Raw genomic sequence first — 16,245 nt, 5'->3', positions numbered from 1 at the left:
ATCCGATATTTATAACTCAATTGTGCTTTAAATGTATAGTTACAGTATGCACTCACTCCGTATTACAGTGAAATTAAATATTAGATACATAATTAATTATTATTGTATTATGTGTTCATGTGTATTGTGAGATTTATGATATTAGTCAGTATGGCGGACACAAAGAAAATTATATTTTTCTACAGAAGTCAAACAAGTAAAGGACTTTGTGTGGTTTCAGAGCTTTAGTTACCCGCTTTTGATATACTAAACATTGTTCTACGATTTCGTAATGTCATTTTTTGGACTGTATGCTTAAGGTGACAGTATTAACACTATTACACATAGTGTCAAGTACTCCAAACAATTGAACCATTTAAAATATCTCATGAATGATCTCACGTAGGCAAACAAAGGTAAACATTCTCAATGTAATATTTACATTGTACCGTACACGTCAAAGAAGGTACCTGGACTTGATAGTAGTGCTGGAATGTTTTAATGCATATCTGGACAACAGCAGTACCGCTGTGACATTTACCCACCCACATGAGAGACTCCTCTATATTCTACTCCTCTACTCCATAGAGATACCTTGTATATACCTCTTCTGGGTTAGTGTTATTGGGTTGAATTGCCAATTTAAAAGAGTGCATATGTTTATTAGTATACTGTAGATAATAAATTCATGTCTCTATGTTTTTGAAACAGAAAAGATGTGTATTGGAGTGAATATGTGTGTAGTATGTGGTTTCCATTAGTGAAAATATCAGTCTCTTGTAGGAATAGAAAGCATGTTTTTAGCTCAGGAGAGAGGGGATACTGTATGCATATTCAAACTTAAGTATGTTAACCATTTAGTGGAAGGGTGAACTTGTTGATTGAGTATACAGTTCCATGTTACTGTGTTCAATTCTTTTCGTTTTTTTAAATCATTGCGTTAAAGTTGTTTTTTTTTTTTTTAGAACATTTTTATAGCGCAATCTAATAAGGTTCCAATGTACGCTCAAACAGTCACTCAGCAAGGCCAAGCACTTCTTGAATTACTTATAAAGGTATTTGAATCCGTATATAAAATCTACTCATTTGCTAAAATCACCAATACTTATACAGTCACACCACCCAACTCATCTGCCATCAAATTTTCAAAATACCTGGTTTACTGTGAAGTCAAGGTGTAAAATGATCTTGAAAGAAACCAGTGTTCCATTAAAAATACAGAAATTTTATTGTTCACTTTTTTTGTACAGTTTTACCCCTTCCTTGAAGGACACCTTCTCATGAAACAAAAATCGGGAAATTTATTAACACCATAGCCAATCCCTATTCATTGTGTATTATGATTGGGTATCATCATATTTAGAATTATAAATGCATTAATTAAATCACATGATTTTCAGGCTATTAGTGGTGCTGCTCCTCGATCGCTGGTGGAACCGATGAGTGATGTCATTTTCTCGTACAGCAAGAACTGCAACAGTCACTTCACCACGATAATGCCCGAAGTGATTATGAGTCATACGTTAGAATTACCAAGGGCTAACAAAGTGCAACGAGAACAGTTTGCTAAAAGTTTAATGAGGTGAGTTCATTAAGTTTTTTATTCTTGTTTCGTAATCGTTGTGTCATTCTGTTCAATGTGAAAGTCAAGTGAATTGCATTTGTGGGTTATTTATCAACTGCGCCATAAGTCAGATTTATCAACCATGCTTAGCATAAGAAATCTTAACTATGTCAATGATTTTGCTTAAGTTAATCTTCAAAATGGACCTAAGCAAACATTTTTAAATATTTGTTCTTAAATCTTGTATGAAAAAGTTGATTCCATAAGATAAAACGATAAATAAAGGCTCACTTTTTCACTTATGCACTTCATAACTATCTTGACTTAAGAAAAAAGATACAGTAATTGATAGCCAAGGTATTCAGCTACAATACACTTATTACACCATGTAGCTGAACACCCATCTTTTTTTAGACCTCAAATTACAAGTTTTGTAGTTGAAACTATACAGTTTTATTGTTATGTGGATTGCAAAACATTTTTCCTTACACTGCAGATACTTGCGCTTCTTCCAATTGTTTGTCCCTCTACTAAAATGATTTGCAATTTTCTTCCCACATTCCGTCGTAGGTCAAAGAATTAAGGTCATGTCCCCAGTTTGACTTCATAGGATTTGTTTTAGTATGTTTATCAGTAGCAACTGATTGTGATATTAATTGATATCAGACACTACAAATGATTTGGTGCATCTTCAATACCATTCTGCAGATACTAACAAAGAATATCGACACAATATAAACTACTTGACTATATAAAAGTAGCGCGAATATTATGGGATGGATGCGCAAAATTATAGAGTAACTGCTCTGTCTGATGTATGTTCATGAAATTTTCATGAAATTAGAACTTCAATGCGAGTGTAACAAGGAATTTATTTTGTTTTAAAGGAAGGAATTTCAAACTGCCTGGTAACATACTGAAAATTAATTTATTTAGAATTGAGGAAATCGGTGAGAATGAGAAAAAGCCACCCCGATTGACAGTCAAACTCGGAACCTTCTGCTTCATATGCAGATGTTCTAAACCATTTGAACAAACAAAACAGATATAGTATATTAAAAGTCTCTCTATTGAGAGGCTCCCCAAACCACCACCTCCTTTCATCCACTAAATTTCAAAAATTGTAATGCAAAGGATTGAGTGTATTATCTTAAGTTCAGCACTTTGTTATTAAAATTTTTAGGCCCTACACAGAAATCAAAATCTGTGATTTTCCCCTGGAAATTGTATTCGAAACTGAAAACAAGCAAATGAGAATGTATTGAGAGAGTTTACAGTTTAATACAGTGTAGCCATCAATTTTTTTTTCTCCCTAACAACGACCTCTGAGAATGTTACGCTTATGTCAAAGTCATGACTTTGAAGTTTGCTCTCGTTAACAATTTTTGTTGACAGCGCCTTTTGTAATGTACAAAGTTTAACTCTCTTTTTTTATCTTTTCAATAATAAGGTACAAATGATTTTTTGTGACGTTTTATTTAGTTATCATTTGAAGATAATTAATATTTGCACTTGTTTTATCTGGCACTAATATCTGTTTGATGGAAAATACCATAAAGTTCATAGTTGATTTATATAGTAGATAGTATTTATAAAATAATAAATTACCCAGTTATTTATAGATAATAAGCTGGATTGAAAACATATAGAAGGAACTCTGGAAATTCCCATTGTTACATAATGTTTTAAATAAATTACAAAACGAAAGTTTGAGGTTAAGAAAGCAATTAGTATTAGTCACTTCTCTTACTGTGTTGATACCATGGACAAGATATAAATACTAGAGGGCGTCAGCAACAAAGTGAAAAGATTAGTAGTTATAATCAATAAGATTGCCACCATTTCTACAATATATATATATATTTGTATTGACCTAAATGGTACAAATAGTTACTGACTTTGTAAATTAAAGATGTATTGTCCCTTAAAACACAAAAAAATGAAGGTCAAAATATACTAATTGGCCATATCAAAGTAATATTAAAGTTATTCACTTTAAGTCAAAAATTCAGGCCAAAAACAACCATTTTACGTAATTAACAGCTAAATTAATTTGATTACATTTCGTCTGGAAAATAGTCGCGAGCAAAAGTAAACAAAGATTTTAAACCATGAGTATACATTATGCATGATGCTAATTAGGATTGTTTACAACTCGTCACGGTTGAGAAGGTGTTTTCACACAGATCGCGAGGAAGTTTTATGATTTAATGCATACAGAGTAGCCAAATAAGCGCATTGCATTATAAGATATGTTTTGATCGAAAACTTTGACTGGAAGTCTTTATTTCAGTTAAATGATTTTTTTTCGACTAATTTTTGGTGAAAGTTAATAACTATTATGATACTTCAAAATGACCCACTTTTTTTCAAAACCTTTTTATTTTTATTTTTTTTTTGGAATTTGACAAAGAGACAATACATCTTTAAAATAAGTAAATTTAACATTATAAATGTCATTTACAATATTTGCTTAGGTTTAAAAATTTATAAAGTCTGTCACCAATTTGTTTAATTAGAATTTAGAAATATAGACAGCGGCAAAATAAACTAAAAAATAACTAAACTTTCACCCCAAAGGCCGGCAGGATCACCAAAAGCAAAATATAATGCTGTGGAGAGACCACTTTTGCATTTGCATTTTCAAGGAAACTTAGCTACTATCCTTTTATCTGTTTTCCTATTGTTTTGATGTATGTACAGTATTACATAATTCAAATCAAATAATGTTATTGTTAACAATGACGAATGTTTATTACAATGTCACCTTGTAAAAACACCTATTGTTAAATTTGTTAATTTGCTTTTCTCCTGTTAAAGTCAATATTCTATGTCATAAGTACATTAATGTGCTTGTAAACTATGTGTGCCTTGATGCGGTTGTTAAGTTGGTATCATTTTTATCTGTCATTTATTTGACAGTTACCCATGGCCATCAATGCCCATTTTTTAACAATAGTTTCAACTGTATGGAATTTGATTTATTAATATAAATTGACAGGCACAGAAATTCTAAACCAGTGAGTGATATACAGTTAGTAAATATTAATTGATTAATCTAAAAATGGTAAAGATGAGGAAATCTGTGAGTATGAGAAAAAGCCACCTCAAATCGAAATTCAAACTTTTTGCCTGATATCAGCCCTAACCATTATATTAGGCCACTGGAGTTTTTTATTGTTCAAATTCGATAGGATTTGTTAATATCATATATATATTTAATATTAGCTGAGGCTAGCCCAGTTTATGCTATAATTTAATACCATATTTGTGGATTCAAATCATACAGTGTTATGGTACTGTGTCCATGTTTAGCCTAAATTAGTTATTGAGGGATTATAGAAATAGGATTTTTCTTTTTATTGTATAACTTTATTTTATATATTTCTTTTTATCCGACACTAGATAACTCCAATAAAATCATCATGATGTTAATACAATGTCACCTTGTAAAGCACCCATTTTTCTGTCTTTTTTCTCAGCTAATGTCAATATCCTACTCTATCTCATAAATACATAATATAATGTGTAGTAATAATCAGAATGCAAACGTTTAATATACAATGTCAGCAATAATTTGTAAAGGTAAAGGTAAGCAAATATGAGGAGTTGAAATAATTACCCTTGTGTAATCTGAATGTATACAAGGATACAAGGAAAATAGAGATGCCTATCATTATTCTGCCATAGTATTTTAAAATCTAATTGAAAGAGTTTTACTTTAAAATCTGTATAAACCCCAATGATAAGACAATACATTTTGTTTCCTTTTAAGTTTGAATGTTTTGTTTTTAAAGATCATATATGAGATATTATAGGACTCTAAATTAAAAATTAGCTTTTTATCAAGTTATTAAAAGTGTACCTAGTAATAATAATGAGATTTATTTTTAAATGAAAACAGTTTTTACCGTAAGGTCATTCTCGAAAATGGGAAATAAAAGTATATTTTACAGAAAGAAAGGAACAACTAAAAAAAATAGTGAACAATAAAATAATTTGCATTACAACAGTTGACATAAAATTAAATTAAAATAAAAAAATTTAGGATATTAAAACAAAAATAATAATAATTAAACTGTTTACTGTACAACTACTGTACACATATTTTGAAATTGTGAGTCGCTATATAAAGCAAATGATATAAAATATTATATAGTTAACATTTTTTTGGGTCATTTAAATACAATGGAAATACCAGTATTAAATATTATGAGAGGTCAAGAATGATTACATTGTTTCATAAGTCAATCAAGTTGCAATAATAGATCAATTTCACTTAAATTTGTCATTGTCGGTCAAGAGTTAAGAGTCAAATGGCTGAGCGGTTAAGACAGGGGCGCCGTTTACCATACTTAAAAGAGCCAGCAATATATGCATGGTTCGAGGCCGACTCCCTCCTAGTTCTGGTGGTGGAACAAGTCTTCTCGGATAAGGACTATAAACCAAAGGTCCAGTTTACATAGTTATAACATGTGTTCAATTTAAAGAACCCAGTTCATCATTCAAAACGAGTAGGGGGTTACCCTGGTGAACTGGTTTACAAAATAGCCCCTGTGTACCAGGGAGATTACCACCTATCTGATAGGACAGTTTACTATTGTTCATCGCTGGCCACATGTGCCTAAAGACAAAATATAAAAAATATGTGCTTAATTAAACTATGAGCAACCAAAGTGGCTCATAAAGAAATATAATATCCTATCGAAAGTATAACCTACACAAGGAAATCCATTAGGATAGAATTGGATATTTCAACATATTTTAGGTGTATTTCAAAATCAAGCAGGTCATTTGTGACTTAATTAATGTTGAAATATTGAAACACGATGGTGTGTTTATTTCATTGTTTTGAGTATCATACTTACAGAGGACATTTCAAAAAGTTAAAAAAAAAAACCATTTATTTGTTCAACAATGGCATTAAACAGTATAATATATAGGTGTGTACATTTTTTTAATGAAAATATGGTAATAAGCCATCATTTGGGGTCTTCTCTAGAAAAAAATCAAGTTTCTGGTCTCGAGAAAGACCCCAGAAACAATAATACATTTCAACTTTCAGTTTCAGATAGTGCTATTGAAAAAGTATACGTACTGTACTAACTTATTGAAACATAATTTAACCTTTACTACTGATGATCATGTGTAATTTACAGTACATAATCATTGGTTCATGTTTTCGTGTTGAATGTTTTCCTTTCATGATTATACTGATATCATGGAATTTAAATCAGTAAGAAAGGCCAGCATAGAAAGTTTTATTCAACATGTTTGATACTTTAGGCCTGTTTCTGCTGTAGATAGCCCCCAATAAACCATTTGTTTTAAATAAAATGTTTGTGCTCCAAAATTACTGTTTATAATTATAAAAATTGTTAGAATTAACCCAAAATTCTATAGGATCACGGTGATCACATTTTAAAGATACTACAGCTGTAAAAAAAAACCCAATTTTTTTGCTATGGAGCTAAAAGTTGCGTTAACAGTGTTAACCTGTTAAATGGCGTTCTAACCCTCAATATGGTTGGGGTGCTTTAACCATGCTGCAATAAACTGATTATTGAAAATTTGTCCTGTTTCTGCTGTCAAGAAATTGAGTTAACTTATTCATACGGTTAATAATCAGTTATTTTTTCGCAGCAGAAACAGGGCTTGGTTAAATTATAACACTAATTATAAGGTGACTTCACTATACGAAACCTCTATAATGTCAATACTGTACTCTGAACATCCCTCAAAAGTTAAGAGAATTAATCACATTAAATAGATAATCCATTTTGCAAGTCTTACATAATACTGTAATTGATTACCTTGCAGAAAATATGCTGTCAATTTCAAATACAAGCAAACAGTATGAATTGGGTCACAATTGAACTGTATACAAATTAACATTGTATAAAGATCATAGATTATGATAATTTTTGTGATAATATTTAACTTATTAATTACATTGTGCAGCGTACCTGATACAATGCACCATTCAGCTGATAAGAAACAATACATCGCCCTGGATGTAAACCCAGGTGGACCCTGGATTAAAACTTGGCATTATGCAATCTAGCAAACAAGTTACCAGGTGGACAGAGCCCCATCTGTCATTCATATGTTTGCTTGTTACCTTCATCTTGTATTTCAGTAATTTTTACTTCCTTTAAGATCATTATTGATTGGAAGATCAAATATGCACTAATAGGCAATGTTTAGTGTTCTATCTACTCTACTAAAATAAACAATTTGCGCCAAGATTGCTACACCTCAATAAATTGTACTACTGTACTACTAGATAAAATAAGAATATTTGATCCATCCTGGCTGCTGTTCACTAAACCAATACGTATATTTGTTATTGTGGCTCGATTACAATGCCATTAGGTAAATCATGAATGATTCCACCAAACTTACGAATTACTGTTGTCTATTGTACTTTTTGTATAAAGTGTTAAATTTTTAAAAGCTTTTTTTTTTTTTTTTTTTTTTTTTACAATTACAAAGTACTGATCTTAAGAACTTGAAATTGATTTCAAATGATCGCCAAAAGTTTGTTGCACAATCAGATGCTTCACAATCTCGATCTGACTTCCACCTCAACAAATTTGGATTATAACTTTAATACTAAACCAATTTCGAAAATTGTGTTGTGTCTTTCAGAGAACGAGCGAATAAACGTCAATTTCGTGATATTGTGAAGGAGTTCAGTCTTCTCTGTAGGGGTCTTCTAGGAACAGAATACGCTGATTTCTAAGTGTTTTGTCGAGAATGTCTATGGTGTGGTGATTAAGATGCTGGTAACCAAGACGTTCGAATCCAAACAAACAATTTTTGTTGTCATGTGGATTTTTATATGGAACTTTTGTTGAAGATCTGTAATCAAATTAACATTGAAATCATGGTTCGAATTTAAAAACTGTACACTTATATTGATATATTTTGAGCTTTTGATTTGCAACGGTCGAGAGTTGACTGGCAACGTAGGTCAGGTTGATCGGCTGGACCTAGAAACCATCAAACCTTTGTCGAGGTGAGCAGCGAGGATACCTGTCCCAATATTTCCACATGCGCACAATGAACTAGTAGTTTTGTCATCAGTCGTCAAATGCTGCTGTCACTTGTTGAAGTCACAGACTTTGTGCAGAATGACTATTACACTGAATAACTGTGTATACACATTACACGTCATGAAAAACGAAGGGTTGCTAATATTTATTTATAGTTTCTAAAGTGTAGGTCTATTTACCCATTTTTAAAAACCTAGGTAGATACGTTAATTTTTACGTTTTATTTATTGCACTTAAATTTATTTATTTCATTTGAAAATAAGACTGTTTAAAAATGAGTAAATAGAAAAAATTCAACAAGACAAACAGATAAATCAAAATTAAAACATTTCATTCTCTGATGCAACAATCGTAATGTGTTATCACAGTAAAGTTACTAGATTAATTTTTGCTGACTTATTATTGATTTCCTTTGTATGCCACTCTGTTATTTTGACATTTATCAATAATATTTATAATACTTCAAAGTCTATCTGTAAAAGATAGTTATCAAGTCAACAATACAACCATATAATTGTTTAGACAGCGCATGTGACAGCACTGATAAATTGCGTATTTTGGTCACTTTAACGTAATGTAGGCAAAGGTCATTAAGCCCAATAACACAATTTCAGCCAATACTGTACTTTGTAGGTTAGTTATATTGAAATTAGTTCAGTTGCCTACTTGAAATGGTTATAATTAGCATACCAGTGAGAAACAAAATATTGGGTCTAAAAGAGGCAACGGTCAAACGATAAACACAATGCAATTATTTTGTTTTGTAACTATTTCTCTTCATATAAACAATACAGAAAGTCCCAGATTTTGCGTTCCCTGGATTTACTTATGCATAGAATAGAATGAACCATTTTTAACATAAATAGTATGTGGTGTTCAGTGTACCTCCTCACCACTTCCCACCCCCACCTCCCCCATTTGTTAAAGGTTTGTTGTAAGGTAAACAACATTATTGCAGCTAGATAAAGCATCTGGGGATTCAGTTTAATGTTATATATACGGCTTTTAATGCTGTACCATACATACAATACTACTTATTAAATATTGGTGACACCACATAAAGGTACAGTTAATCAGTGCATGAGTGCATGTACATGTTTTCTCGCACATGTGTAACAATTGGCATCTTGTCTGTATATATATTAGTTAATTGCATTATTGTTTATGAGTGAAAGAGTCGATATTCAATCGGACTGTACCTTACCATGAAAGCTGAGTGGTCCAATGGTAAGGCACCTGCACTAAGTAGATAAGTCCAGAGTCCAATGCTCAGATTAGAAATGAAAACATTTATCACTCACTGATTCTGTCTTTATTTCATACAAAATATTTATTTTCAATTATGTGGTTCAGTTCCTCTCATCTAATTAATTCTTTTCTTATTATTCATTCAGACAATATAAGTTGAAAATGGATTATGATTTTGGAATAAGTATAAAAGTTCAAAAACAATTATGTAAATGAAAGTTAAGAAATTATTTCTAGTGTTATGTTAAATGTATATTTTCTAAATAATGTTGAAGATTGTTGTTTTTTTTTTCTGTTTATTTGAATTTTTAAGAAGTACAGAGTTTTTGTAAATTGTAAATTATGTGTAAACAGGTGCTATCTTTATCTGTATACTTTAATTTGTATGTTCCTTCTAATTTTGGAATCAAGTTATGCTTTTATGAGCTGCTCTGATACTGGGGTTATTATCAAAAAGATTTATGATTTATAAAAATAAAATTTTAAACCCAAAGTTTCCCTTTAAACCGAGTGTTGGTATGGGTACAGTATGTGTGCTTTTATTTCTGGCGATGTTTTTATTGTGTTTCGCCCTTGCGAACACATTTTTAACAGGGAACCACTCTTTACTTGTAAAACTTCATTTATGAAATTTCATTTTTAATCAAAGCAAAATAACAATTTTCTTTTTCCAATAAATTACTTTATTTAAAATGGCTGGTAGAAAGTTTTACAATAGAAACGTTTGTAAATTATAAACTAAACCGTTTAATTTCTTGGAATTTATAGCAAAACATGTTTACTATATACAGTATATCAGATATTGTCCAAATGGCAGCTAATTTTGACACATCCTAATAGTACTGTAATTAAACTCTATGAACGTGGTAACAATAACTATTATATTAGTAGTAGTATTTTAAAAATTATTTTTGTAAACAATTCTGGTAAAGTTGTACAGATAGTAATTTCTGCTTACCAGATTTAAGCTATGTTTACCCTGAGTTCGAATTCGGTCCGGTGGCCGGACAGACACATCCGTTTATTATACGGTATCCGGAATTCGTTATTGTAAACGGGTTTAAATTGTAACACCCGTTTTGGTTTTTTTTGTCTGGAATTATTGTAAAAATGTAGTATAAGACTGGATGTTTGACTGCAATAAACATTGTTCAAGCTTTTAAATAGGCATTTATTTATTTAGTATTATTTTTCAACTGAAATACACTTTCAATCATTTTCAATAAACTATTTATTTTGGACACCACTATTAAGGGGAAATTTCCCGTAGGGAATTGAACGAGGTAAGATCATGTGAACTATAATAACTATAACTATAATATCTCTATGGTAAGATATAACACTGCGGCAAACGGCTAAAGTAGGGGTCATTCTTATTTGGGTTTGAAAGTCCCTTTAAAAAGGGTTCTGCTGTATAGGCCTATCAATTAAAAATAATTAATACAATATAAAATTTAAATATTAGGCCTAATCTAAATAAACAATTTTACAATTTACATTTAGGAAAGATAAACGAACATTGGATTAGTTTTATGGTACCTTTTTTGTGATTATCAATCATTATTAGAATTCTATTATTATCAGCTGTATCTGCTTCTGACCTTTATAAACAATGTTTAAATGCTATCGGCTCCTCGACCCATTCATTTAAGGTAGGCCTGATAGGCCTACATCTAACTCCCACACACCCCTCACATGGGTTTAAGAAGACACGGGGTGGATCCATTAAAGCCGTGGTAATATTGTAAAATAAAGTAGGCCAATAGAACTACTGTACACCCGGCTTAATTTCTTCTAAATTCGCCTAAACTGATTCTTAAAACTGATTATAATATGACGCAGATGTAATTTGCATAGAATGGCCAATGAGTTAAATGATATTTCTTAACTACCAATAGGATTGCAACTAAAAGTTGATCATCCACACACCGTATGGCTCTTTGCATGTAAAGAAAAGCATGCTTAATAAATAATAACATAAATTTATTGTTTACGTACACTGGCAAATCCTCAGGCCTCGTTTATGACAGTTTCATAAACCTATTGTTATAATGTAGGTCAAGGTAGTACCAAAGGGAAACCCTCATATTTACAAAATGCTGTACTGGTGGTAAAATAATGATGTTGTTTTGATCGTCTTGAAAATCGATTTCAAGCAAAAATCCAATTAAAGTTCATAACCGGTTATCGGGAATCATGTTAGCAATAGTACCCCGTAAATTAAAGTGTATTCAAGTCTATTGAATGGGAATAAAGTGGTACCGTACTTCATTTTAGACCGAAGAAAGTACGAAATTCCTGGGTACTAACTAGCGGTTGTAATTCGCATAGAGACCGGGGATTATACCTCTTTTTCTTCATCAACTGCTTCTAGATTAACTAATTAACATTTCTTCTCAGTTGTGATTATTAGGTTTAATTTAATAATAGATTCAAGCTAGATTTTCATCGAATACTTAATAGTATTAAATGCATTATTTAAACATTTCCAAAATGCTATTTTTAGTCGCGACTCTACAGCTCACTATGCTGGTCGTTTGGGCGGTCGGTCGGTCGGTAAACACTAACTTGAGCACGCGACTGCAGCCATGTATATGGCCTTGTTCACGAACTTTCCAATTCAAGCATACCGTATCTTATGGGACTTCCAGAGTGACTGTGTAGGGTACCATTTAGTAGTATGTGTACTACAGTGTGTATTACTAATGTGGGTTTTTTTTCAGTAGAGTCTCTAAAAGTTTTTCTTTTATAAAAATATTATTATCTTATATAAATATAGCTATAGATACATTATTAAAATCATTCAGGAATATTTCTTTAAAGCCGAAGCAAAAGTTCACTCCCGTTCAAACTACAGGAACTATTTTATACGCCTTAGCACATTCAGTTAATCCCGAATGGGAACAACATAATAGTTACGCTCATGTATCCGTTTCCTGTGAAAAGACCAGTGTCTTCCCTAAAGTACTTTCAAACTTTGACTTTGAGGCTGTGACATTTCTAACGTGGGCCTTACTGGTAATGATATTGCTTGCGAAATACGTATTGATATGTAATTATTTCCTCTATGGTATATATTGTTATCTTTATGATTCGTAAATCGTGACAATGACCCTTTAACAAATAAAATAAAAACAAATATTCTTTATTCATCATCAAAATACAAAGAACAAAATAATAAAAGGAAATCAAGTCCTTAAAGAGATAAATTGAAAAGGCAACACATAGATCTGGATGAATGTTGTACCTTAACATTTGAGAAAAATAGTCAGCAATAATAAAAGACAGGGGTCTAACATGTAGGCTACTCCGCGTCCGCGAAGCTTCATGGGTTTTGTTTGGGACATTTTCAGCCATAATCGTACTTACATGTATGTTATTGAGAATAATGAGTAGATCGTCTACGTACAATTATCTACAATTACGGATCCTTTACTGAAACTTTTAAGAAAAATATATTGTATATAGTTATTGTGCAATTACTCCAGTTTCCTAATGATATTGTACAATGATTATTTTGTACCGGATTCGGATGTATTATCACTGTAAAAATATTAGTTTTTATTCATTGTTATCTTACATTGTGTAAACGGTACTTTTAGAATCATAGACTCCAAGCACAAATGAAACTAGGCGTTCCTTCAATTTCAGTTTGAAGGAACTTGTGTTATTAATATTATGTTCAGTACTGTACATCCATTGATGATTTCAACATACCGGTACTTCATTCAGAAATTATCATTGCTACCTCGTAGTTGGTTTAGGGGCCTAATAATAAACGAATCAAATAAATTAGGCCTAACATTACCTTTTTTCACGCATTTCACTTATAAAAAGACAAAATAAACCGTTAAATTTAACCAAAACTTCATTGTCAAACATGCAATGGGCTTTCAGTTGACCTTTTTCTGTAAATCACAGTTTTGTTCGGTAAATAATTCTTTTTTTCGATCCAATTTTTAGCCAAAGAGAATAAATATTAGGTGTGACATTAACATGGCATATTAAAAAAAAAAATTGAAATTTTCTTTTTTTTAAGGGGACGACATATCTTTAACCTTGACGGATGTAACGGGGTAATTGTTAATGCCATATAGGCCTACTCATTTTTTAGAACGATTATTTATATTGAAGAATCAGGAAATAGTCGCTCTTCCTTGCTGCTAGGTAAAAACAATAAGCCTATTCTATTCTATGTCTTGTATTTCGACAACACAATAAATATATTATTCGTTCGAATATGTTATATCTTTATGCAGAAACTTTAATATTTAATTATACAATTCTTTTTATTTTACTTATTTATATTAATTTCTATAATTATCAATTTAAATATATTCTTTTCAGTATATTCATTTCAAATTGTGCAACATAGTGTCATTGACCAGGCATAAATGGTTATCATTTACACACAACCTGCGTGTATGCAGTATTGTTAAAATGTTTCGTTTATCAGATGAAGTTTAAATTGTAAATGAAATGATAAATTTGCAAGATTTCTTTGTAGTTACATCACGCCGTGATGTTAATAATACCGTCATTTTTTTTTTCGGACTTTGGTCTGTTATCACGTGCTGACGAGCTCTTTGATTGGCTGGTCAGTTTAAAATCAAAGTGTACGGCATGATAATCTAAGAAATATGATCCTTTGAACGAAACGAATTAGTCTTATCAGGGAATCCTTGGTCTTATTATATACAAGACAATCACATTGTAGAAACTGTCCTCATTTTTCTCAATAAACCATAATATAACTATAAGCTACAGTTATTTGTTACTAGCAATTATACCCGCCCCAGGGCGGGTTTCAAAATTAGTTTACAGCCTTCTCAGTACATAACAACCGACGGCAGTATCTGTCTATACTCACCAACCTCCACCCCTCTTCAATAACACCCCATACTCTTTCTTAAAAACAAATTCTTCCCAGTGATGGACAAATTCAATTCAACCTAAGCTTCGAATTGAGAGGAGTATGCATAGCTACGATGGGTCTAATAATGGTTGAAGTACGTTGTAAATTGTGTAAATAAATAGGTGTCATATTGGCTGATAATTAAAATATGTAATTTAGTGGACAGTTCAAATTTAGTAACTTTTCCTAGTACAATCCAATCATATAGGCTACTTCATTACGCTAGTATTTTCGCTCCTCCTCCCCCTACAAACACACCCCAGATACACTGGGTGATGTGTTGAAGCCGGTTCCAGAACAAATTATGTTATTATCACTCCCAACCCATAATCCCTCAGTGGCAGTTTTCAAATGTAGTTTAAAACATTCCAAATACAGTTTCGGTCATTGTGATAGGCCTACATCCCCACCCCAAACTCCCATCCGCTTCCCATGGATGATTAAATACTTTAACATTTTCCAACCACAATTCTGGTGTAAGCAATCAAAATCCCCACTATCCCCTGAACCCAAACTCCCGAACCCTATCTCCCAACCCCACTGGGTCTGTAATGAGACAATCCAAGAGACCGATACATAGCTGGATAATGGTAGAAGTACTTTGCTAAATGTGTAATTGAATAGGTGTCATATTGGTTAATGAATAAAATATCTATATCTATATCTATATTTCCCCAAACGCCTTGCTGAGGATAATTAAAATACTGTAAAACTTTTGTAGTATAATTTTACAATTCGATAGCCTACAACCCCGAGCCCTAGCAAAAAATGACATCACAAACCACCACACCACCCCCCCCCCCGCCCCCACCCCTCCCACAAAAACCCCAGGAGTCGGGGGAATTTTTTTAAATGTAGTTTAAAACCTTCCGGGTACAATTGCTATCATTTTGATACCCCATACGTATGGTTACGTGCAGAAACAGAAATTTTTTATAACGAACAAACATCGAAAGTGGGGGTTTTTACCACATTTTGGTCCCTAACTTGGATCCTAGGTGGCGGATGATGTTGAAATATAGCTTAGAACATTCCCGGTACAATTGCGGTCATTTTGATACCCCATATGTAAGATTATGTGCAGTAACAAAATTTTGTATAACGAACAAACAAACAAACAAACAGACAGACAGACAAACTCTCTCACTTATAATATAGATGTGTACATTCAAGATGTATTTTACTGGGCCAAACATTAATCGTCTGCAGTTAACTTCTTCTTTTCCTTTTCAGTGAATTTATTTTAGTTGGCCCTAATACAAAACAAGATAATTATTTCTTCTTTCAAAAGCAAAGTAGACACATTTTTCTAAATTGTAAATTGTTTGTGTTTAATATAAACATAGCTTGTTAATAGAAGGATAAACTTAATGTATAAATATGTGAATAAATGTGTTTCTTAAATCATTATAAACTTAATTTCTCCATCCGGGGATGGTTTAAAGAAATTTGAAGAATGGTTATCTTTATTCTATAGGTTC

At 31.8% G+C, this 16,245-nt stretch overlaps 1 protein-coding gene across 1 annotated transcript in view; it reads left to right on the top strand.

Moving 5' to 3' along the window:
* LOC140052691 (importin-13-like) overlaps positions 1 to 11,013 on the top strand; it is a 37,998-nt gene extending 26,985 nt beyond the window's left edge. Inside the window, exons 24-26 of the mRNA XM_072098373.1 lie at positions 945 to 1,034; positions 1,380 to 1,561; positions 8,195 to 11,013. Coding sequence (XP_071954474.1) covers positions 945 to 1,034; positions 1,380 to 1,561; positions 8,195 to 8,288 — 366 coding nt within the window. The 3' untranslated portion in view covers positions 8,289 to 11,013. The remainder of the gene's footprint in view (positions 1 to 944; positions 1,035 to 1,379; positions 1,562 to 8,194) is intronic.
* Positions 11,014 to 16,245: the final 5,232 nt, after the last annotated feature.

This window comes from Antedon mediterranea, chromosome 6 (assembly GCF_964355755.1).
Source record: "Antedon mediterranea chromosome 6, ecAntMedi1.1, whole genome shotgun sequence".
Taxonomy (NCBI): Eukaryota; Metazoa; Echinodermata; class Crinoidea; order Comatulida; family Antedonidae; genus Antedon; species Antedon mediterranea.
This window is presented reverse-complemented; position numbering and strand designations above follow the sequence as displayed.